Source organism: Mus caroli, chromosome 1, assembly GCF_900094665.2.
Source record: "Mus caroli chromosome 1, CAROLI_EIJ_v1.1, whole genome shotgun sequence".
In the NCBI taxonomy this organism is placed as follows: Eukaryota; Metazoa; Chordata; class Mammalia; order Rodentia; family Muridae; genus Mus; species Mus caroli.
Genome location: NC_034570.1, coordinates 180,584,539 through 180,608,073, shown reverse-complemented (window position 1 = coordinate 180,608,073; position 23,535 = coordinate 180,584,539). Strand labels below are relative to the sequence as shown.

General features: G+C 46.6%; 1 protein-coding gene across 6 annotated transcripts in view; it reads left to right on the top strand.

Annotated features, from left to right (window-relative positions):
• Rps6kc1 (ribosomal protein S6 kinase C1) overlaps positions 1 to 23,535 on the top strand; it is a 140,536-nt gene that overhangs the window by 113,320 nt on the left and 3,681 nt on the right. For all 6 annotated transcript variants that reach the window (XM_029476266.1, XM_021159114.2, XM_029476274.1 and 3 more), the window contains 4 exons: positions 2,038 to 3,609; positions 3,881 to 3,970; positions 18,114 to 18,196; positions 19,135 to 19,230. In XM_029476266.1, coding sequence (XP_029332126.1) covers positions 2,038 to 3,609; positions 3,881 to 3,970; positions 18,114 to 18,196; positions 19,135 to 19,230 — 1,841 coding nt within the window. The remainder of the gene's footprint in view (positions 1 to 2,037; positions 3,610 to 3,880; positions 3,971 to 18,113; positions 18,197 to 19,134; positions 19,231 to 23,535) is intronic.

Here is a 23,535-nt window from a genome sequence, read left to right as displayed (position 1 = left end):
ACTATCAAAATCTCAACATCGTCAGCCATATCATAATGTAAAAATGCATCCAGTCCTACTGCAAAAGTCCCCACAAACTATCAAAATCTCAACATCGTCAGCTATATCATAATGTAAAAATGCATCCAGTCCTACTTCAAAAGTCCCCACAGACTATCAAAATCTCAACATCGTTAGTCCAAAGTCTCTTTTGGGTCTTAGGACAATCTCTTAACTGTAGCTCCCTGTAAAATCAAAATGAATAAAAAAACAAAAACAAAAACCAGCAACAACAAAAAACCCCAAAAACCCCCAGATCACAATCTTCTCACATACAACGGAATGATTGTACATTACCATTCCAAGATGGAGGGATGGGAACACTGTGAGGAAACACTGGACCAAAGCAAGACTGAAAACCAACTGGGCAAACTCCACACTCTGCATCTCCTTGTCTGAAGTCACAGGGCTCTTCAGAACAGTCTTTCAGCTTTGTTAACTACAGCATACTTCTCTGTCTTGGGCTGGTTCTGATCCTAGCGCTCTCCTTGGCCTATACCCCACAGCTCTGGCATTTCCAACATTTTGGGATCTCCAGTGAAATCCAGGCTTCACCTTCACAGCTTCACACAGTGGTTACTGTTGTCAAAAGATTGTGGCAATCTCAGCTAAGCCAGTGGTGGATCCTTAAATGTTAGTACATTTGTGGGGGAAGTCTGAAGCCCTGAACGTATACTCTAAAGAGGACAAAAGGAGACATGAAGGGCCGAGGGAGAGGGAGAGGGAGAGGTGCAAGGCTCTGACACTGAGCCTACTGCTCCCCGTGCTGAGGGCAGGGTAAGCCGATTACTGACATTCTTGGAGTGAGCCGTGAAGCAGGTGTTTCTTGGTGCGTTTGGTAGCTGCTTTATACCTGTGGCTGTCTGCTAACGGTTACGTATTTCAGTCTAGCTCCCTTGGTATATGACACCCAGTGGCAAATGAAAACTGATCTGAAAACTCACCCTCCTCATCTAAGTAGGGAGACTTGTGTGTGTGTGTGTGTGTGTGTGTGTGTGTGTGTGTACATGCACATCACAGTGTGTGCCCAGAGGTCAGAGCACAGTCTGCAGAAGTTGATTCTCTCCTGCTTATGTGGGTCTCTGGAATTGAACTTAAGTCATCAGACTTAGCAGTAAGCGTCTTTACCTGTCACGCCATCTCGCGCCATCTCACTTGCCCTTAACACATCTTTCATTTCCCAATTTTGGGAACAGTCTCTATTGTCATGGAGAATGCATTTGATATGGTTTTTAATAATTAAATTTCTAACCCATATGGTTTCTGTGATTTTTTTTAAACAACATGTAGATTCTAGTTAGAATATCTCTCTAATCTACAGTAAATGGAAGCACTGTTGTGGCCAGCATTGTGGACACTGTGCTGGGATATTTCATGTTCATTTGATGGCATAGGTAGGTTCTGGGTCTAGAGGTGTGTCAGAACATGGGCTGTTCTTTCCTTGGTGACTCATCTTGTTAATAGCTGCTCAGTTAATCTTCCCAGTAGTCATATTTGTTCATACTAAGTATGTGCCATGTTCCAGAGGCAGAAGATGGGAGAAAAAGTTACCATGTCACTGTTGAAAGCACCAGCTTCCAGGTCGCCCACTGGGCCCCAGGTCTGCGCTGGGCATTTTCAAAGTGGACTGGTGCTGTATACTTCCTACTATAGTGTACAGCGTTAAGCAGTACCGTATCTCTGCTGGACTAGTTATGACTTAAGCAGAAGACTAAACAATGTTTTACTTAAAGATCTAGCTGTGTGGGGATTACAAGTAATTACCCTTAACAGGAAGAAATGGGTCATAATTTTAAAATAATTGACACTGCATTGGACAATTACTGAAGTCCACAGAAGACCATCACACTTTGTTGCATGTACAACATACTGGGTCTTTGGTATTAATGACTTTTATTGACTTATTTTTTGGCTAATTATCATAGTGCTTCATTTTCTTCAGTGGCTCAGGTAACTACCGAGGGAGACATCTTAATTTTTTGTCACTGTTGTTCACAGGTGGAAAACTCTGGTCGTATATCAGTAAATTTCTGAACAGAAGCTCTCAGGAAAGCTTGGACATTAAGGAAGGGAGACCGTCCATGCCTCCTCGAGTGTGCCTGCAGCAGCCAAGTGCCAGTCCTCAGGGCGGCAGCAGCTTCGAATCCAGAGGGAGCGACACGGGGAGCATGCTGAAGGCTCTGCCTCTGAAGATCAGTCTCACCCCGAGTTCTCAAGACGACAGCAACCAGGAAGACGATGGCCAGCCCAGCTCTCCCAAGTGGGTGGATTCGGGCTCCAGTTCAGAGGACGAGTGCACAGCGGGCTACCTGACACTGTGCAACGAGTATGGGCAAGAAAAGATGGACCTGGCATCTCTGAGCGAGGAGTCTGTTATGCAGCCTGAAGGGGACAAGGCTGACACCCAGGCTGTTAGGAGTTCCTCAGCATCCCTCGCTGCTGACAGTGTGAGCCCTAGCACCCACCTCAGGTTCTTCCCTGGAGGTGAGGATCTAGGGGCAGTTTCTTCTCCTCCAACATCGGAATCCCTCAGTAGGTCGAAAAACAGCCCTATGGAATTCTTCAGAATAGACAGTAAAGACAGCACAAGTGAGCTCCTAGGACTGGATTTTGGTGAGAAATTACACAGTCTGAAACCAGAGCCTTTGAAAGCCCTCTTTACCCTTGAAGATGGAGACAGCCCTTCTCAGAGTCTTGATCCTGGCCAGAGCAAGAGAGAGAGTGAAGCTCAGGACTCCGTGAGCCGGGGCTCAGATGATTCTGTCCCAGTTATCTCATTTAAAGAGGCTGCTGCTGAGGATATCAGTGGGGCTGAGGAGGGAAGGCCTGATCTTCTTGTGAATTTACCTGGGGAACTGCAGCCAACCAAAGAGGCTTCAGCAATGGACCCTAAGTTTTCACAGGCCAGTGCAGGCAGGCTGGAAAGTAAACTTCTGGAAGCCCCGGATGTGTTGTGCCTCAGGCTGAGTTCTGAACAGTGCCATAGTCTGGGACAAGAAGGCCCAGAGGAACTGAGCGATCCCACTGAATTCCGTCCTGGTGGTGTGACCCCAGAGCACGATGCTCAGGCAGATCCTGGGGTGCTATTCGCGGCTGCCGTTGATCACAGGAGCTCCCCAGACCAGTTTCTGTTTTCCAGCTTGCGTTCCGAGTCTGACAGGGTGGGGCAGGTAGAGGTAGTGGTCACTGCACAGGCCTTGCAAGAAAGCCTGTTCCACATTTCTAGTCCCTGCTCAGGTGCTAATAAAGAACACAGTGCACACACCGACACTGCCACGTCGGAGGAGGTGTTGCTGTTCACAGAACCGACTAAAGAAGAAGCGAATTCTCTGTTCCAGAGAGACTCGGAGGCCCAGGAGCAAGGTGTGGGAGCCGGGGAAGCAGACACGGAAATCCATCAGATCTTTGAGGACCTGGATAAGCGACTAGCAGCTAGCTCCAGGTTCTTCATCCCAGAGGGCTGCATTCAGAGATGGGCAGCGGAAATGGTGGTAGCCCTTGACGCCTTGCACAGAGAGGGGATTGTGTGCCGAGATCTGAACCCAAACAACATCTTATTGAATGATGGAGGTCAGGAACTTTCACAAATGCATTTCTTTTTATTCGCTGTTGCTTCCAATTAACTGAGTAGGCGTTTTATCTTGTAATTAGTATCTTCATTTCCTGTCTAGAGCTTCATTATCAGTGCGGCAAATTCACCCCCAGTAATAGCTTCTAGTACTTAATGATGCCATTATTCTTAATGATACTGTTTTTAGCTACAAAAGGAGTAATTACAGTTCGCTTCTGCAGAAAATGGAAGAGAAAAATGTTTTGATTTCTCCTGTCGTTTTGTTTTTAGGACACATTCAGCTAACGTATTTTAGCAGGTGGAGTGAGGTTGAAGATTCCTGTGACAGCGATGCCGTAGCGAGAATGTACTGTGCCCCAGGTTAGAGCACTCTCCTCAAATGCTTCACTTGAAAGGTGGCTCTTGCTTCTCTCTGCCAGTTGTGCCTTTCACTAGCGGCTCACACACTCGTCAGGTCTGCTCACCCCTTCAGCCCTAACGAAGAAAAGTAGGGGATTGAACTGTATGGAGTCAAAGATGTGTGTATGGGCGTGCAGACACACACGTGCACACTCGCTGCTCTTGGTAAAAGTATTTATATGTCTCTGGAAACTCATTGTGTTCTTTGAAGTGTCTTAAGGAAGGCCTTGTGTCCCCTGAGCCTCTCCACATGGGCGCACTTGAAATTTTATTAAGATATGGGTCTGCTTTTTGTTTTTAACATCACAGATGTGTGTCTGTGGCTGTCCAGGCCTCTGTTGGCATCCATAGTTAAGCATATCCGTTGAGTCTGAGTTGCCCTCTTGTCAGTGCAGATGGGGTGCTGTTTACCCCACAGCTTGCTCAGTTTTACTGAGCACTAAGTCTCAGAAAGGCACAGAGTTCACTCATCCCTCCACCACTGGCTGCCAGGGGTCTCAGGCCGAGGGAGTGGGCCGGTTCCACTGGGTCCCTGGGTGCGTGGGCTTTAGCTGGCTCATTGCTATGCTGCTCACCTTGCTTAGCTCGGCTCCACAGGAAACGACAATAATTAGGAATAAAAGGCTTTATTGTTTTTAGGGAAACCTACCTTAGTGAGAGTTGCTGGGCTGAGGGAAGGCAGGTTTTCAACCCAATGCAAATTCCCCAACTTTCCCCCAAACAAGCACTTGTGAACCAATGCTGTTATGTAGTTAATGAATAACAGAAGCGTTGTAGTGAGATTGTTTGCTCTTGTGCTCACTGGTGCCACTTTCTAATGTGGTTAAGAACTATCACGGTAGGTTCCAGTTAGCATGGCTGTATTTGTTAATTACAGTGAATTTGGAGGCTTGAGAGTCCACCTGAGACCTGGGAGGAGAGCCTGTGAGTAAAGTGTGTTCTGTCCTGAAGTGGGGCCCACTGTGCCACATAGATTAGAGCTGAGTGTCGTGGGTGCATGCTTCTCTCCTAAACAGTGGCTGTGGGGCTATTTGCCATCTGAGCACATCCAGGCTGGTTCTCCTTTAGCATATGAGCCTTTTTACATGATGGGATAAAACTATCCCACACAAACTCTCAGTTTCACGTACTGAGTTTATCAATTTCCAAGTGTACTATTCCAGGTTAACAATTAATTCCAAGTTGAACAGTTTTCCATGTTCACCAGTTTCCAAGTCCAGTCTCCAGGAATGCCATTCCTCACATTTGACCAGCAGGTGGCAGTACACCATTAATGGATGCTTCGATTTCTGCAGTCAGTCCCCTTCCAGGTTGTCCTTCATAGTGTTTGGGGAAAAAAAAAAATCCAGCCAAACTGTAGTCTAAAGAGAGGCTTTGTTGTGATTGTTTGTATGAAAGAATTGCACCTTCCAGCTGCTTAGCTGCTCTGTGCATGAGCCACAGGGGTTGTTCCTCCAACCCTTGGGCAGATCAACTTTAGCGGCAAGGAGAAACCCAGAAAAGTAGATGCCTCCTTCTTGTTAACAGGACCTCAAACCTATAGAGGCAGAGCCTGCACCTCGGAATCCTAGAGGGGTTGGAGCCTCAAGCTGCAACACATCCCTTAAAACCAAAAGGCTCTCCTGTGAGTAGGTAGCCTTCCTTGTCAGTGGCAGAGAGCAGTGGCAATGGGCCAGCTTTTCAGTGGACAGTGACCACAGCAGAAGGTAAAGAGAGTCCCTGGCAGCAGTTTCCCTCTCCCACATTCGGCCCTCCCCCAACTCTGACCTGAGTCCGCTGAGATAGTCACTAAAGTCAAAGCTCTGCTGCCTGCTTAGAGAGGAAAGTCCAGAGGGTGCTGAGGGGAGCTCTGCCCTCTGTTTATCCAGTGCGGCCTGCCCCTGCCCTCCTCCCTCCCGTGATCCTTATCATCTGTTTGTTCAAAAGCCATCACCCACCTGCCTGTACTTTATACTATCACCGCATCCTTTTATCTTGTGGATGATGTGCCTTGATATTTTGAGAAAAATTTCCAGTAACAGATTCGATTTACATGGACAGAAACTTGAGCAAACGCCAGACTAGCAGGGGGGCTATTATTCTGTTCTATAAATAAGTTTAGACCAGAAAACACTCACAGAAACCTGGGAATCAACATGTTTGGGTCTAATTGAGGGGAAAAGCAAGATAGATAAATTTTGAAATGCAAATGATCACCTTCTGTTGTTTAAGAATTGCTTCTGCCAACTTTGTGATCTTGGATTTAAAGCCACAGACCTCCAGCCATGTCTACGAAGGCTCACAAGTTCCTGCAAAAAAACTAAGAACTTGAAAAAAAAAGTCGCCTTTTATGTTAAAGCAAAGAGATCCAGCAATACAAAGACAAAACCCATGGAGCTCTGTCTGTCTGTGTCTGTGAAAAAGCCGGCCCTTAAATGGCTACAGCTGCGGGTCTATCAAGAGGATCTTGAGAATACGAATTTACAGAGCAGACTTAGCCCTGTTCTCAAAGTTGGACCTTTCGGGTTCATTTTGTATCTTTGGATTATCTAGCAAGGTTTTTATTAAATAAACGTCACTCATGGCAAACGGCTTCCTTTCATACTGCATACACACAGAATGGCGGGGAGAAAGAGGAAAAGCAGGGCCGTGGTGTGCCAGGTAGGCAGAGGGTATGCAGCACTGAGTAGGTCTGCAGCACTGTCCTCTCTCAGGCACACCCTCAGCAGCTCCTGGATGCACTAGGACAGGTAGTGGATCAGAAGCCAGGGTGCCACTCACTTGCTCGTGGTAACTTGAATTTTATTTCTAATGCTATAGAAACCACAGCTTCACCAAGTTTTTGACCCAAGGATTTGAAATATTTCTCTACTTAGTAGCATAGAATAAATTTTGCTACAACATTTTTAGTGTTATAGAAAAATAAAATACAATGTCAGGGTCTGTAGTTAATGTTTTCATAGCAGTATCTTTTACCATCAAAGGCAGCTAGAAATAAAACTTATACTCTTAACCATGTGACATACAAAGACTGATTGAAAATTCAGTGTACAGGCAAGCTCAGGCGAGCAGAATCGGATACATCTTAGTTATCAAGCTAATGCCCTCACTCACACGCCTGTTTCCTGTGTCTCTGACACTGTTAGTTTCAACCCCATTGTGAACCCTTAATTTTAAATACTTGAAATTTACATTGGTATTTCTCACTGAATAGTTATCAGACTGGAGTTTTATAGGTGAGTGTGTGCATGAATTGAAGAGGACCGACACGCTTTTCTCTGCAGCCGCATCTCCACGCTCCCAGATGTCAAATGACAGCTTTGCTTCCTCTGTTAGGCGATTTCACACTTGAAAACAGCTCACAGCTGACAGTGAAAAGTGAAACAGCGTTCAGTCTGCAGAATTCAGGGTAGAGCAGGACACTCGATGCCTCTGATGCCTCCGTCCCGTGCTCCCCAGAGAGTCCCCAGGCCGACTAGTCGCGCATCACTCATGAATATATTTGGGGAATAGTGTCTCCTGCCCTTCTCCATAAACGCCCTTCCCCCTCCGTTTCTTTCTCGGTGAGTGTGGTACTCAGTAGTGTACTTCAGTGCTTTATATTAGAGCTAGGATTCAACCCAGGGGTGGAGTAATATGTGTTGAGACCATCAGACACTTCTTAATTTAGAGATTTCCATGTCATTGAGAATTGCTAGGGCCTTATGGTTTGTCCCAGACATGGCGTTGATGCTTGTGTTGATCTTGGACAAATTATTTAAGATTTTTCAGGCCTCCTTTTCATAGTAGTAAGTAGATTGTTGAATAGAAATAAGATCACCTATGTCAATCATACAACACACTTCTTACACAAGAATTGGTCAGAACTGAAGTTCATCAAGTGCGGAATCCCACCGAAGAGTTGAGTTCAGGGAATGCTTTTACTTGGAAGACTCTTAAAGTATATCTTCATACATCTGTAGAGTTTTTATAAAACTACAAAGTATGTGAATGAGGGATTTATGGAAAAAAAAAATCATTTAGAGGAGGAAGCAAGGCACTTTAGAATACACCAAAAGATTCTCAACAGGAATAATAAGGACGAAAGAAGCGAGGTTTGTTTAAATATGAGCATTTAAGAGTTGTAGAGTGATTTCAGCAAACAGGAATAAAATCAATAAAGCTGTGTATTTGGAAATTATGAGGACACAATCAGGAAACGGGACTGTGCTCTTAGGGCAGGCTTTTCCTCTTCTGGAGAAAGTAATGGAAGGCACGGCTGAGTTTAAAGCTAATTTGAGAAGGGTTGCATTTGTGACTTGGTAGAATTTGCCCTTGAGCAAAATGATCAGTAGGTCCCTGGTACATAGGTGATTTTTGTGTGTGTTTTTTTTTTTTTTTTTTTTCTGGACTGATCAGCAAGTGTCTTTCATCTTTTGCCTCCAGTTTTTGCTGCAAAGCCAATCTGTTTTCTTCAAGGAGAGTAAACTGTCCAGTTTCCAGAAAAGAGCCGGAGTTTCACACTTGCACTCCACTCCATGCTGAAGCAAAAGGGTGTCAAGTCTTCAGAAGTCTTTCCTGTCAGGCAGGGAAGCCTGTCTGCCACCAAGGAGAGGGAAGAATGGATGTGGAAGGGCTTGAGGGTCTCCTGCCCTGGGGTCTATCCCAGACCCAGCTCAGAAGGACCTGGGAGCCTCACATGTACCCTAACTTGGCCTGACACCTTAACCAAGCTGAATGTTTTGAGGTCAGAGAGTGAGAACAGAGAGTGAGATGGTGGACACTGAATAACTTAGCTCCTGCCGTTTAGGATCTTAGAGCTGTATCTGTCTGGGCCCCGTAAGAGAAGAAACTCGTCAGCTCCTAGAATTAAAGCATGTGTAAGGATGGTCAGTAGTCAGTGCTCACACAGGAGAGGCCAAGCACAGCTTCACTCTCTGTAGTCTTCCTCTCGGCCTGGCATTCAGTGCAAGGGCAGCGGCAGCTTCAGGAACTGCTGTACCTAACAGGCAGCAGGCTTATTTTAGCTCTTAGCTTTGGAGGTTCTAGTTCAGGCTCAGTTGGAGCAGTTGCTGTATAGCACTCCGGAGTGGGTGGGGCCAGGAATTCTCTTCATACCTAAGATCTTCCTCAATACATACATGTCCCCCATGACCTAAAGACCTTCCACGAGGCCCCAGCTCTTAAACGGTTCCTTGGCTTCCTGTAGTGCCAAGCTGGGGGCAAGCCCTTTGGCACTCAGACCCTTGCGGACTTTAATACCTAGACGTTGGACCATTAAAGGGAGGTTAATTTCGCCTGGTGTTTTCACCGACCCCCTTTCTTTCCGATCTTATGCATGCTCTGTCTTCAGGTGAGAGGCCCTGGAAGCTGTGGCTGCGGAGTGATGCTTCCTGTCTTGATGCTGGAGTTGGTCCAGGACAGTTAGGCAGCTGACTGCAGTACCGTACCGTCATCATAAGTTGAGGGGCTTCTGTTTGCCTCTGATTAGCAGAGAAGACAGAAGGCTGAATCGTGGAGTGTGTGTGTGTGTGTGTGTGTGTGTGTGTGCGTGCGCGCGTGCATGCCCATGCTTTACTCAGCTGTGTGGAGGCCATAGTCTGGTGTGTTCCACTGTTGCTTTCCACGTTATTTTTGCAAGTCTTCGAGTGAATGTGGAACTTGCCATTAGGCTAGATTGCCTGGCTAGGGAACCCGTGGGTTTCTGCCTGTTCTGAACCCTACTGCTCCACTGTGCCTGACTTTTAGCGAGTTTGGAGTTTTAAACTAAGGTCTCATATATGTGCAGCAAGTGCTCTGCACCCTGAGCTACCCTGCTGGCCTGGAATGCTTAATCTTAAGCAGTGAGTTCTTAGGGTTTTGAGGAGCTGTTCTCATTTAAACCATATCCCCATTTCCTATGAAATCTTGTCTGTTTCGGTCTCCCTCCACGCCACATGGAGGGCTTATTCCTTCTAAGCAATTCTTCACAAACATTTCCCTCAGATAAATGTCTGGAAATGCTAAAGTTTTAAGAAGTTAAAGGCATACCATATGCAGGGCTTACTCCTACGCAATTCTTCATAAATATTCCCTTCAGATAATGTCTGGGCGTGCTAAGGTTTTTGAAAAGTTAATGGTGGTAAGGCAGGTGGGGCTGCAGAAGCTCTGTTAACCGCAGAGCGTGCCACCTTGACCTGCCTAGCCCAGCAGAGCAGCGGGAAGAGCTGTGCCTGTCGTCCTCAGTTTCCAGTTAGCCTTTTCCTCATCCATCGACGGCAATGGCTTTGGTCGGTAGCCCCGTGACAGCCGGTGGCCGTTCAGAGCAGAGTTGTCGTGAGGGGATCATGCAGAATGGAGCATGCTGTTGGTTTTCTCTGCGAGAAGTGTGGGCTGCGGGAGGAAGCAAGGCTGAGGAATCAGACATCCAGAAGCGACATGACACAGCACAAACCGCTCTGATTTCATCTCCCAAGAAAACAGCATGAAGCGATACCGATAAACTCCTTGAACAAATAATTGTTGGCCCCAGAGTGCTGATGAAGTGAAACCAAGCGTTTTGGCCCCCGTTATGCAGGTAATTCAAGAAAGTGTAGAACCAAATCACCCTTAGGAGAAATCCAGACCTAAGTGGGAGGGGCCTAACCTGAGCCAGCCCATTTGGCTCCTGCTCCTATCCTGTTCTCCACCCCACAGCAGCCAGGGGCAGCTTAGCTAACACACACTGAATTAGGAGAGCAAGGCTGGAAGCAAGGCTGGAGCCTCTCTTGGCCCAGCTTTCTTTCTTTCTGCCTGGCATTTGCACTAGACCTTTTCACATTTCACAGGCCCGTGCCACATGCAGCAGAGCAAGCTGTCACCCAGAGGCAGCTACTGTGAGAGGTGCCACTCCACTGCCCAGCTGAAGCCACTATCAACTTGCTAACAGTGCCACAGTTAGCAACTGAGTGACTCCCACCGCTATCCTCTCTAATCTGTGTTCCACTTGCCGCCGTGGGAACATCAGATGTCATTTAAACTTCATAGTCTACAAGGCGTAAAAGTGCAGAGGACTTGAGATAGATCATGGCTCTTAAAACAAACATTCTCGGCTCTTTGTGGGTGCTTTGAATGCTTTGAGTGAAGTGTTACGAGATGCAATTGGATTACGTATTCAACACAGATTTATCAGGTGCCTCCTGTGTCCCAGAAACTGTGCTCGGGAGCCAGAAATAAAGACATAATTGGTATAATATTGACAGTTACTTTTGAAGTTATATCAAAGGAGACTGCCCCAACAGAGGACATAGACAACTGGCTAACTAGGATGTTAATAGGTCTTCATAGGTGGCTAGTTATATTTACAGAATGGAATTGCACCTAGCTAACAAAAGACAAGCTTAGCTGTCCCTCTTGCCACAGTTGAGTCCATATAATGCTGGACACAAAATGCTCTCCTGTGTTTCCTTCTCTCTGGTCTTTAGCCATCAGCTGTAGTGGACGACTAATGCTTAGCCCCTGCATAGAAAATCTTTACACACAGCAAGAGCTGGAGAGAAATTGACTAGGATTTTGTAATTCTAGTCCCTTTCAATTAGCAGCAGATGCTGCAGGGAGAGCTTGCATGTGTGTAGGAGCACGGGACTAACGCTTCCCAGCGCTAGCTAAGGGACACGTGTAGCGGGAGAAAGATGCTCTTTCCCCTGGCTCGCGAGTATCAGGAATGACAGATGGCTTTATTAAAGCACCTTTCTTTACTATGTGCATGCATTACTGATGCCTGGCTTCTTGTAAAAACTTTATAAAATCTTGACTATTTTAAATTTTACTAAATACAAGAATTTAGACATGCCAAGCTCCCTCCAAACACACACACACACACACACAAATGTGCACAGTGCACACAAGGTCAGACACTTAGTGTAACCAGTGCTGACACATACATACACACACACACACGCACACACACACACACGTGCACAGTGCACACAAGGTCAGACAGTGTAGCTACTACTAACATACATATGCACAGGTCAAGCCACTTAGACAAAGTAGTCAGCATTGACAGGCACACGGGCAAGGTCACACACACTTAGTGTAGCCAGCAGTGGTATGTACACATACATGCACATACACAAAGTCAGGCACTCAGGTTTTGGTTTCAACAATTTGCAAAACAGAGGATCCTGTAGCAGACGTCATCTGTGCTTCTCGCTCTTTTACACAGAGGGCTTCTGCTATCATTTTAGTGTCGTGTGTGAGTCTGTGGCTTTAAGATTGGCCCATGCCTGATACAAACTTGTTCTGTTACTGTTGAGGCGTTGCTTGAGTGTGTGGATGGAGATTTAATGGAGTGTTATTTTAAAACTTTATTTACTATAATTTCTGCTTTTTCACTGAGTTTTATTTTTACCCTCCAAAAGAAGTGTCCAAGATGTATGTACTTCACAAGTTTAGCTATGAAGAATAGTGTAGCCTATCCAGAAATCTATATTATGTGGATATGCGCCCCTTCTGCCTGCGCTTGGATGTTGTGGCGTTGTTTGTGTGTTTGCTTTTTGAGACAGTCTTACACTGTAGCCCAAGATGGCCTGGAACTCACTATGTAGCCTAGACTCCTTTCAAGCTCACAAATCCTCCTGCTTCCAGCTAACTCCCAAGGACGAGTCACAGCGTGAGCACCATGCCTCTATCTAGGAGGGATACTTAAATACTTATCCTAAATTAAAGTAGAATTTTTCTACATGTAAAATTCTCTTTAAAGAATTTCAAATTTATTGATCTGCAGTCTTAGAGAAAGCCAGTGAACACGAGGTGCTGCTAGTAGAGGTTATGAGCTATCCCAAGAAGGCATTTAACACCCTTAAAGGAAAGACCAAGCCTGCATTTGGGATGTTGGAGACTACAGCACCTAAGATGCACGGCTGATTCATCCTCATGAGGCTTTGTAGGAAGGTGGCTTTCACTCAAAAGCCTCGATGAGTTTAATCTGCATTTTCTGGTTTTCTCGATTTTCCAGTGTGGCTTCCAGAAGAGTTTAGCTCTGTCTTTGGTTTTTATTTTTCACTTGAGCCTTTGATACATGCTTAGTTAATACTGCGTGGTCTGGAGCTGCACCCCTGGCCCTGCAAGTGTGAAGGTGGCTCTAACTCTGCGTGCGGGAATTATGCCCTCGCCCCCAGTGTCCGTCCGGTTCCCGGAGCCTGTGAGTGTGCTTGGCTTGGTGTCTTTGCCACTTGCCACATGGTTAGAGACCACTGCTTTCATTTTTCCGGGTTGGGAGTGGATAAGGGCAGGGTCTCCTTTTGTAAACAGGTGCTCCTTGAACTCAGGATCTTTCTGCTTAGCCTCTGAGTGCTGGGATCATAGGCTACCACCACAGACTCAGACGTGAGTCCACACTTCCCACTTTATTCCTTCTAACTCAGGAGCTGGCTCCATGTGTTCTGCTTTTGGCTGTGAAGAGGAGACTCAGAAGACTGGCAGTCACGGGCTAAGCAACCCTCATTCTGTGTTTTAGGAAGTCTTGGATGGTCAGCATTGATAAGACCGCACTGTTTTTCTGAAAACCCCAGTGACTTGTTGAAGTTCTAGGAGACAGTCAACCCTAGTCAGACAAAGGCGCCATCGCATTCATGACAGTCTTTGCTGTTCTATCCAAGAAACATGATGGCCGAGCCTTTAGTGGGAATTTAGATTCTGTACTGAAGTTAGGACTAGACTGGGTGGTAGAATGAAATTCTGTTGAGTTTTGTTAGCTGCTGGCACTTGCTGTGTGACCTCCTCAGTCTTTGGGTGAGCTAGGACATAACTCAAGCCACATGGATGTCTTCACACTGTGAGAAGAGGGTGATGCACCTTCCTTGCACAGGCCAAGAATGAGTTCTGAGGAGAGGGGGGGAGGCAGGCCCGGTGGCTGGTTGTGGCCGTGGCCAGAGATGGAGATGAAGCACACCTGTTCACCTGGGTTTCTGTGAGGACCTAAGAAGTAGTTCTCTGAGGGAAGTGTGTTTTCTCTGGTCTTTTTGCTCAGTGCCTGTGAGACCCCTGTACTTGTGGGAGCAAGGACACTACCCAGCCCAGAGGTTGCCAATACAGTGGTGGTGCTGGAGCACACGGGAAGTTAACACGTAGGGTGTGCAAGAAAACCTGTCCTTTTACACACTGTAACAAATTCTTAAAATGGAGTGAGGTTTAAAGGGATTCCCGGCGTCCCTGCTACACAGTGCTCGTAAAACAGCCACACTGCCGTATGTGGCACTTCCTTATAGTCTCTACATTATAGATTTAGTTTTGTCTCAGTGTGGGGGAAGAGTGTGCAGTGTATGTAGGGCTATATCCAGTGCTGCTCGGCACTCGGGCTTCTGGCTGGCCTGTCTCCGTCTCCCGCCTCACTGTGGGGTGCTGGTTATGATGTCAGCCGTCACATCGGCTTTCACGTGGGTACCATGCCTGTGCGAAAGGCACTTTTACCCCTGAGCCACCTCACTGACCACATGCTGGACTTGCAGTGAAAACATCAACTGTCTCATAGCTGCTGTGTACGTCAGTGCCCTCGCTCTGTGCTGGGGCTGCAATAGTCTCCAGATTTTTCGAGTGAAGCGGTTTTAGAGCAGTGGGTTTGACAGCCACCGAAACCTCAGCTACTTTTTACCCATGGAACTTCATATTATATATTGAAAGTTTTATATAATTTATTAAGAGGAATAATTATTTTTCAGGGCCTTTAAAGAGGCAGCCAACATCATGCATTCTGACATCTAAGAGAGATATACTCTGTTTAAATCCTGTGAAACAGCTCAGGAGTACAGAGCTCCCGTGCACTCCAGCTGCCCAGCTGCTTGGAAGTTAACTCTTTGCTGTAGATTAGACTCACCCAGGAAAGCCAGGCATGGCAGCTGTGATGTCAGTGACACAGTAATGAGGTTCAGCAGCTGCACACACAACACGGTGGCCTTCATATTCTTGCACACGGGCTCTCAGGCAGTCTCTAGGTCTCTTGTGATTTGAGTCTGGTATGTACCCTGAGGCTGTGTGCCAAAGGTATGGTTGTAGACTGGGCTTCCGGGAAGTGAGGGAGGGTTTGATGGCACTTATCTTGTCAGCAGGGTGGCCAGTTGATGGTCCTACTGGAGGTGGGTGGGCCTCCTGGCAGAGGAGGTGGGTCACTCAAGGCAGGTACTGGCAGGGTATGCCTTGTCCCCAGACTCCTGGTCTCCATGAAATCATGCCAGATTTTCCTTTTTTTCTGGAGCCATAAGCCAGGAAGCTGTTGAACCTAGACTGGAGACTACGAACTATGAGCCAAAGCAAGTTGTGCCTTGAGTGACGTGAGAAACTTTGTTATAGACATGAGAACCAGTGTAAGGCTGGGCGTCTTTAGAGTATGGGGCTAGTTGTGTCAGAGGGAGAACCAGGGGAGAGGAAGAGAAGCGGGAATGAGGGAGGACAGCAGCAGCAGCAGCAGCAGTAGCAGCTCCAGGCACAGTCAGGCGTCTCCACAGTGTCCGTGTGGGAGCAGGTTCCCAGTGGAAATGTGAGGCAGGCAGAACTTGAGCTCGATGGGCTAGGCTGCATTAAAAGGTGTTCTTGTAAACTGTGCGACCTTAACGTACAGGCCACCTCAGCAAGCCTTCACTGGGCTCCAGAAGGATCCTTGTGGGGAGACAGCATGGCTCTAGTCTGGAGCTCCTTAGGCAAGTTGTGAGACGCTAAAAGGCATCCTCTAACATGCATATTCTCTGAGCTGGCTTGGTCTGCATCTGCTGCTGCTCACAGAGAGATGGGGTCTCTCTTCACGCAAATAAGCTCTCTGTGAGCTGTTAGGAAGTGTAAGATGATTGACATATGAAGCATGCTCCATACATAGGGTGCCTAGTTATTCTGACCACAGTGTGGTCGGCAGTGTGACTCCTGCGCCCATTGCCGCGACACTCACCTACTCCAACAGTGTCTACACATGGCGCAGAGTGTCGTCCGCACAGTCTAAATGGGTGACTGACCTGTTATTTTAGTCTCGAGTTCTGAACAGGTAAAACCTTAATAAAACTAAGTAACATAATGCTATCTACTCTCTATCTTAAAGAAGTGGAATAGAGAAGAAAGTCTATTCACTATGGATGCTGATGGGGAACCTTGTTTTAGGTTTTCATTATTTAATAGTATGTGGCAGAGCCTGCACATATGGGCCAACACAGAGCCTCGTTTATGCTCCTTCTGTGTCCACAATAGTTGACGGGATGGGCTGAGATCCTACACGGAGCTCTGATTACATGCATGTGGCTGATTGAGCAAGGTATTTAAATGTTATCGAACGGCCAGTGAGATGCTGTGTGGGGATTTTGATAGGGAAATTGTGTGATCTGTCCTGTAGACTGGAAGGACATGTGCCAAGGGCTGTACCTGATGGCAGGCCTGTGACCATTTCTTCATTGTTTTTCTGAGGCTTCTGGGAACACACACCCTGGGTTACATTTCTAAGAACACTCCTCTGAAGGCAACAGTGGCTCTGTGTGTGGAGGAGGGGTACTGTAGCTCTGAAACAGCCCCCAACGAGTGTGTCTCATAAGCCTGCTGGGTGAGGAGAGGGGGGACCCCCAGATAATTCACATGTTCCAGAAGAGTCCCGAGACTCATGCCAGGCCTTTAACAAGGAGTGTTGAGTCTGTGGAAACTGTGGAGTGCACACAGGTCCTTCCCCACACCTAGTACTGCCCTGCAAACCTGCCTGCTCTTTCACCATCTCACTGTGCTCTTGAACTTTGTCCTAAGTGTATATGTGGTTGATAGATGCTAAGACTCGCACCATCCTCGAGGATCACAAGACATTTGTCAGTTCTCCCCCAATTCTCTTTAATCAGAATTCTCCTGTTTGAAAACAGGCTCCACTTGTAATTTGGTCCTATGTAAAGATGTCATTCAGCACAGAGCTGCAGTGTGCATGAACGTCACAGTTCACACACAGCGCTAGATGGATCCTGGTCTTTCAGTCTCATGCACACTCTCTGGCAGGAGTTAGTGTCTGTTTCTTTCCTGTTGCATAGCTGAGGTCTGCTCATCAGAGAATGGAGGTTGTGATTGGCAGAACACTGTGGGCAGTGTCAGACTGGAAGGTCTGAGCTGCAGGTCTCCTTCTTTGTAGGCCATTTTGTTGTCCCCAAAAGGATCTAGAAGACGCTGAAATGGGTCTGTCCCTAGCTGTTTGCATGAGAAATGGTGTGTCACCAACCTTGCCCTTGCCTCAGGGTGTGAAGTGTTCTGTCCTGAGCACTGTAATTATTCCTCAAGCAAGCTCTGTAGAGTATGGCTAGAACCAGGGTTCCAGTGCCTACCTAACTTACAACATTTCACTATATCTCACTAACTTTCTAGAAACTTCTGAACAGTGTCTCGAGTTGTAGGCCCCCTATAGTCAAATACTAGTCAGCTGCTTTTGTTTGAATGATGTCAGAGAGGCTGATACTGGCGAGGTCTTGGGACTCATCACCAGTCATTACAAAAGAAGGAGGTCTCAGGCAGGATTTAGTGACTGTAGTTCAAACTCAGGGCTCATTATGGAGCACCCTGAAAAATGACTCCCCAAGTTTCCCAGGAATGAACAGGCAGAACTGTGGTTTCTGGCTGTTTCAAAGAGCAGTTTTGTTGTGAGTTTAAATGGTATTTCTTCTAAACTTCAGAAAGTGTGGACTTGCATTCCACGGGCTCCCTCTTCAGGAAGAGACTGAGAGGCGAAGGGGAGGCCAGGCCATCATCTGCTGTTATGTGACAGTGAACGAGGTGTTCTCCCTGGTCTCCAGCAGGGTCATTAATATCAGCTTAGGTAATTTTTGAAGTTCCTTCTGGTTACAAGGAGTCTTTATTTCTAAAACAAAAGGTGGTTTGAAAGGGGAAATCAGCTGTGTTCCCTTGAATTGAAAGATGAGCAGGTGCTGGCCTTAAGTACAGGGTCTTGAAGGTGCCCCTCCATCAGCTGAAGAACAAAGGTCTCCGTTTAATGTATGGCTGTGTCGGGGAAAATGCAGCCCCGGTAGGTGACCAAAGAGAGAAGCGACTTTCAGGGATTTGAAAGCCCAGGAGTGCTAGGATTTGCTCGCTCAGCATCAACAAGGTCACCTTGCTAATACATGTTAATTTTGAAAGTTTAATTGACCTCTGGAATTTTAATATTAACCTTTTTTGGTGTGTTTAGAGGTTGGAGCAGTCACAGAAGAAACTGAAGCCTGTGATTGGTGGAGCCTGGGTGCTGTCCTCTTCGAACTTCTCACTGGCAAGGTACGCGGTGACCCAGACACCTGGTGGCTCTTCTCCAGATGCCACTGACTCCAAGTTGAGCGTGTGAGCCTTTGCCAAGCTTCAGTGTCAGAAACAGGCAGAGAAACCTATCAAGATTCGGATTTTAAAGATCATGTAACATTGCATAAATTGATAGCCAGCCTCTGTTATGCTACAGTTCTCATCTGAGCTGTCTGCAGTGCAGCTTTAACAGATTCACATCTGTGGCGTGTAACAGGCATGTGTTAGAAGCCTCCAGGTTCTTCAAGGGTCTTTCTAGTCTGAAGCTAGGGGGAATTCAATTTTTAAAAATTAGTGTTGGTATTAAAGGAACCCCCAATACTGTACATTTTCCCTATCTGTTTTAGCTTGGGGACAGAGAGTATACTCTCTGATTAGTATCTTTTAAGCACGATTAATATTAATAAGGTTAATAGACCCTAAAGAGTTTTGTGTCTATTGCCTCCTGGGAAGAAACTGGAGGAGACGTAGTCCCACTTGGGTTAAGTGTGTAAATTGGCAACGTAAGATGTTGTGAAGTACATGGTGGCTGCTCTTGCAGCTAAGCTGGGAACTGTAACTATGCACCTGCTGACACACTGTGATTAACAAATTACACGAGGAAGATCTCAAAGAACCTTCATTGTTTCCGAGCTTTCAGTCCCTCTTTGGAGTTAGTGCATAACTTAAGCTTTCCTGTTAGGATCCAGGTAATGAAGGAGACAGGACAGACCTGGGCTCTGAGCATGCTGGCTGTCAGCTGCTTTATGTAGATGCTCTCAGGGCTCACAGCGTTCAGCCTAACCTGCCTCAGTGACACTGCGGCTGGCTGGGCCTTCTGCGGTGTCAGCTCTCTGTGCTTGCTGCCTGAGTGGCCTGTGGTAGAGCAGGCTGAGATGTGGTTTGGGATAAGAACTGTGCCTGATCGACTCTTTCAGACGTTGGTGGAATGCCACCCGGCCGGAATAAGTACCCACACTACTTTGAACATGCCAGGTTGTGTTTCTGAAGAGGCTCGCTCACTCATCCAACAGGTAATTGAGTTGTCCTCCCGCTAAGTTACCTCAGTCTTGCAGGTCAGTAGAGCCCATGCACAGAGCCATTAGGAAGTTAGCTTGGGGCAGGGACGACTCATGTGTATCTACATGCAGAGTGAACATGACACATGCTCTGTACATGCTAGGCAGGCATATGTAGGCTACATGTACACATGTGGGGTCAGAGAGGTGTAGGCTCCAGTGACCTACAAGCCAGTTCTCCTGTATTTAATTTATGTGCTGAGTAACAAGCCCAGGGCGACCAGAGCTTTCCAGATTGTGGAGTTCTGTCGTGTGTGTGTGTATGTGTGTAGACTTTATGGTTAGGCAGACCTAATGAAAACCTCTACCATCCCAATGCTCTGAAATCTGAAAGGTTTTGTGAGTCCTGTGTAGACTCAGGAATTTAAGATTTCAGAGTGTTTGAGAATTTGAGTTCACGTGAAGACCCCTGCCAGTAGCCCTGTGCAGGGTCTGATGAAGGCACTGTAGCCCTGTGCAGGATGTCTGATGAAGACGCTGTAGCCCTGTGCAGGATCTGATGAAGGCACTGTAGCCCTGTGCAGGGTCTGATGAAGGCACTGTAGCCCTGTGCAGGGTGTCTGATGAAGGCACTGTAGCCCTGTGTAGGGTGTCTGATGAAGGCACTGTAGCCCTGTGCAGGGTCTGATGAAGGCACAGAGCCTCGTCTGTAGTAAGGGTGAGAGACAACCATGTAAGATGCTCCGTTCTAGCTGCTCTGGGGTTCCATCTTCTTTATTGTGGTGCAAGGTACATTGAAAGTGTTTTGGCAGGTGTGTGTGGGGAGGGGAAGGCTGAGACTAGCTTTTTGTGTATTTCCCTTGAAGGTTATTCCCTGATGCTGAGTACAGAATCTCTATGGTAACCCACCATGCTGCCCTTGTCTTTAGCAGGCGTCTCTATGCAGGGGTTGAGGCCTGTTTCATTCTGTAATAGCAACCATCCTATTTCTGCCCAAGGAAGTGTCCACTCATGTGAGAAAATGCCACCTGCCTTCAGAAGGGAGAGGGGTCCCCTGGCAGGGCTTGACCTTTCTGTGGCCACCTCACAGGCTACCGAGGTTGCCTTTGGAAGAGCCACTCACAGTTCATGTGGAAATGCTTACTCTGCTTTGGGTGGTCGCCCCGTTCTGCTCTTTCTGCTTCTTGCTTGAGTTTTAGAAATGTGGACAGTACTGAAGTAAGTGGTTTCTTCTGACACTAAGAGCTCTGAGAGCCAGTGTTCACATGGCTCAGCACTTGAGGACTCATCGGTAGGGGTACTACCCAGGAGAAAGGCCTGCAGATTTGGCACTGTCACCAGATCAGGTCAAGGAACTCATTGGATGGTGCCGAGTTCCTTGTGTGGCCTCTGCTAGCTGATGTGTCCTCCTAAGCAGGGCCATCTTTGACTTCTCTTGACTCCTCGGTGGCACTTGAGATGACAGAGTGAGCAGACAGTTGTAAGGGAAGGAGCTACGAGCAGATGATGACCCTTGCAGAGCTGCAGAAGAGTCTCCGGACTAAGTAAACTGATGCCAGAAAACGTTAGGTGCAGACTGCAGGAACTTCACATTGAAGCTGTGTTGTAGTCCATTTAAAGAGAAAGAGCTTATCCGTGGAGATCCTCCCTAAGGGGGTGTATGTGTTCCACGGAAGTAGCCTCTGATGTTCAACTTATTAAAATATTGGTATATTTCAGGCAGCAGATGGAAGCTGTCTTTGAAATGAGTTTAATACAGTTTGGATATTTCCATTATGTTTAAAATAATAGTCTTAAAGTACATCTTAGTGGGCTGGAGAGGTGACAGTGCTTAGGAGCACTGGCTGTTCTTTCACAGGACCTGTGTTCAGTTCCCAGCACCCATGTGGCAGCTCACAGCCACCTATAACTTCAATTCCAGTGAATCTAACACCCTTTTCTGGCCTCTGTGGACAACTGGCTTGAATATGGGGCACATACATACACATACAGGCAAAACAGTCAATCATATATATTAAATAAAACAATCTAAAACCCCACACTTCACAAGCTTCTAACCTAAATGTTCTTTGAACAATTAAGGCTTTAATTAACAGTTTTATGTTGATTTGCAATGCTAGCAAAATAATTTCAAGTAAAAATTTATTAGTATTTTGTTTGTTTATTTATTTACTTTTGAAACAGGGCCTTACCATGAAGCTCTGGCTAGCCTAAAACTGTAAGACCAGGCTGACTTTGAACTTACAGTAGCCCTACTGTCTCTGCCACCTGAGTGAGAGGATTAGGTATGTAAAAGTGTGTGTGCTGCACTCTTCTGTGGTTGGTAACACCAAAGATAAAGAATGGGTTCTCAGACTTTGTTGCTACACATTTGGAGGCTCTTTATGCTATGGGTGTGTATGGGTTCTGGAATTGATGTGCTTAAATTAAAATTCTCGCTTGGCAGCTTAATGCCTGGATAATCTTAAGCAAGTTACTGATTTCTTGGAGTCTCTGTTTTCTCTTTATGAAAGGAATGAAGGATAGGTTTCCATAGAGTTACAGTCAGTTCCTAAGTTAACCCATGTTATACAGCCAGTCTCCTGCCTGTGGGCAGAAGCCTAACTGATTGACAGGCAAGCTATAGAGACATGGAGGCTAAGCTTAAGATCAAAACCAACAACCAGAGATGTCAGAAGTGCATTGCAGATAGTGCAGTGTGTGTGTGTGCGTGTGTGTTTCAGCAGACTTTCAGAGCTGGCTGAAGTGGGTTACCAGACAAAGAAACAGACTGACGGCTATGATAAATAGTTTGTGGGCAAAAACTTGAGGCAAATGGGATATGAAACCTAGGTGAAGCACAACAGTGGATGCAGAGAAAAGCACCATTGATGGGCGTTGTCTTAGGTGACCCCAGATGTGGGGCTTAACAAGACTCACAAGTCACTATGAAGATTGTCAGAGAACTAAGGTGTCATAACTGTGAACTAAGTAGGTTTCAAACTGAAAGCTTAAGGGAGAGCAGGTTGGGGCTTAGCTTGAGACGTTCATTGAGTGGAAGAAAGAAGTCCCTGGGGATGCAGCGGCACATGTGAGACAGACTCAGGAGCCTTGGTCAGTGGGAGTGGCTAGTCTGAAACAGACCAGCTCCGTGAAGAACAGTGGACAGGGCCAGGGCCAGAGGGGTCCGCCAGGCAATATTTTCCTTTCAAATGTGCTGATGTACCTGAAACAAGACTCCAGAAGAAAACAGAGCAGGGAAAAGTCTCAAAAGTACTTGAAGCGATAGCGACTGAAAATGTTCCTGGCTTCCAGAGCAACATGGAAGAAACTTAGCAGATTGCACAGAGAAGAACGAGAGTCACATGCAGACACACTGATGCAGATCGATGGAAGGCAGAAAGAGAGGGAAAATGTGGAGCCAGGAAGAGAGAAACTGAAAACTCTTCCCAGGGGGTGGGGGTGGGGCGCAGTAATGCTTGGTTCTTCATCAACCCAACAGAGAATGGAGGGCACTGTAAGAGCATGCGTGCTGTGGAAGGGAATAGCACTCAGCCAGGATTCAGAAAAAGTGTTTTTCATAAAAGGTGAAATAAAGACACTACCAGAAAAAGAATGACTCAGTAACTGGCAGCCAGGGATGCACATGCAGGAGCTAGGGACTCTCTCAGGGTAGAGGGAGTGGTGGGACTTAGGTCTGAGCATGCAGTGAACAGAGTGCAGTGAGAGACAAGTTAAAAAAAAAAACTCTAACTGTATTTCTCCTATTCATCTTCCCCACCTCTTATAAAAGATACAGAATGTGCAGTAATAATTACGAGACAGCACTGTTATCACACACACATATGCACACACTCATATATGTATATATCTTTGTGTAAGTCCATTCTTCATCCACAAATTCAAACAACAAACCAAATATGTATATATTCTAAATTCTATGGTATCTGGGCTTGGCAGTTCACACAGCACAGCTCAGCATGTGGAATATCAAGATAGGAGGATTACCATGAATTCAGGGCCAGCCTGGACTACATATTGAGTCATTTCAGGCCAATCTGAGTCACAGTATAGGACAATGCTTCAAAAAAGGAAAGCTATGTGCATGATTTTCTTGTCACCTCTCTGTACAGTGCCATGCCTGTGTACGTATCGGTTACATTGTGTTGTGAGTTAAGGTTCTCCGAGATGATTTGAGTGTATAGGAGGACATGCCGATGCGTTTCTGCAAACACTGTCAGGGACTTGAGCCCCATGGGTCTTGATATTCATGCAGGCTCTACAACCAGGACCCCAAAGTCACCAAAGGGTGACTCTGCCTAGCATTAGTAGAGGGACAGA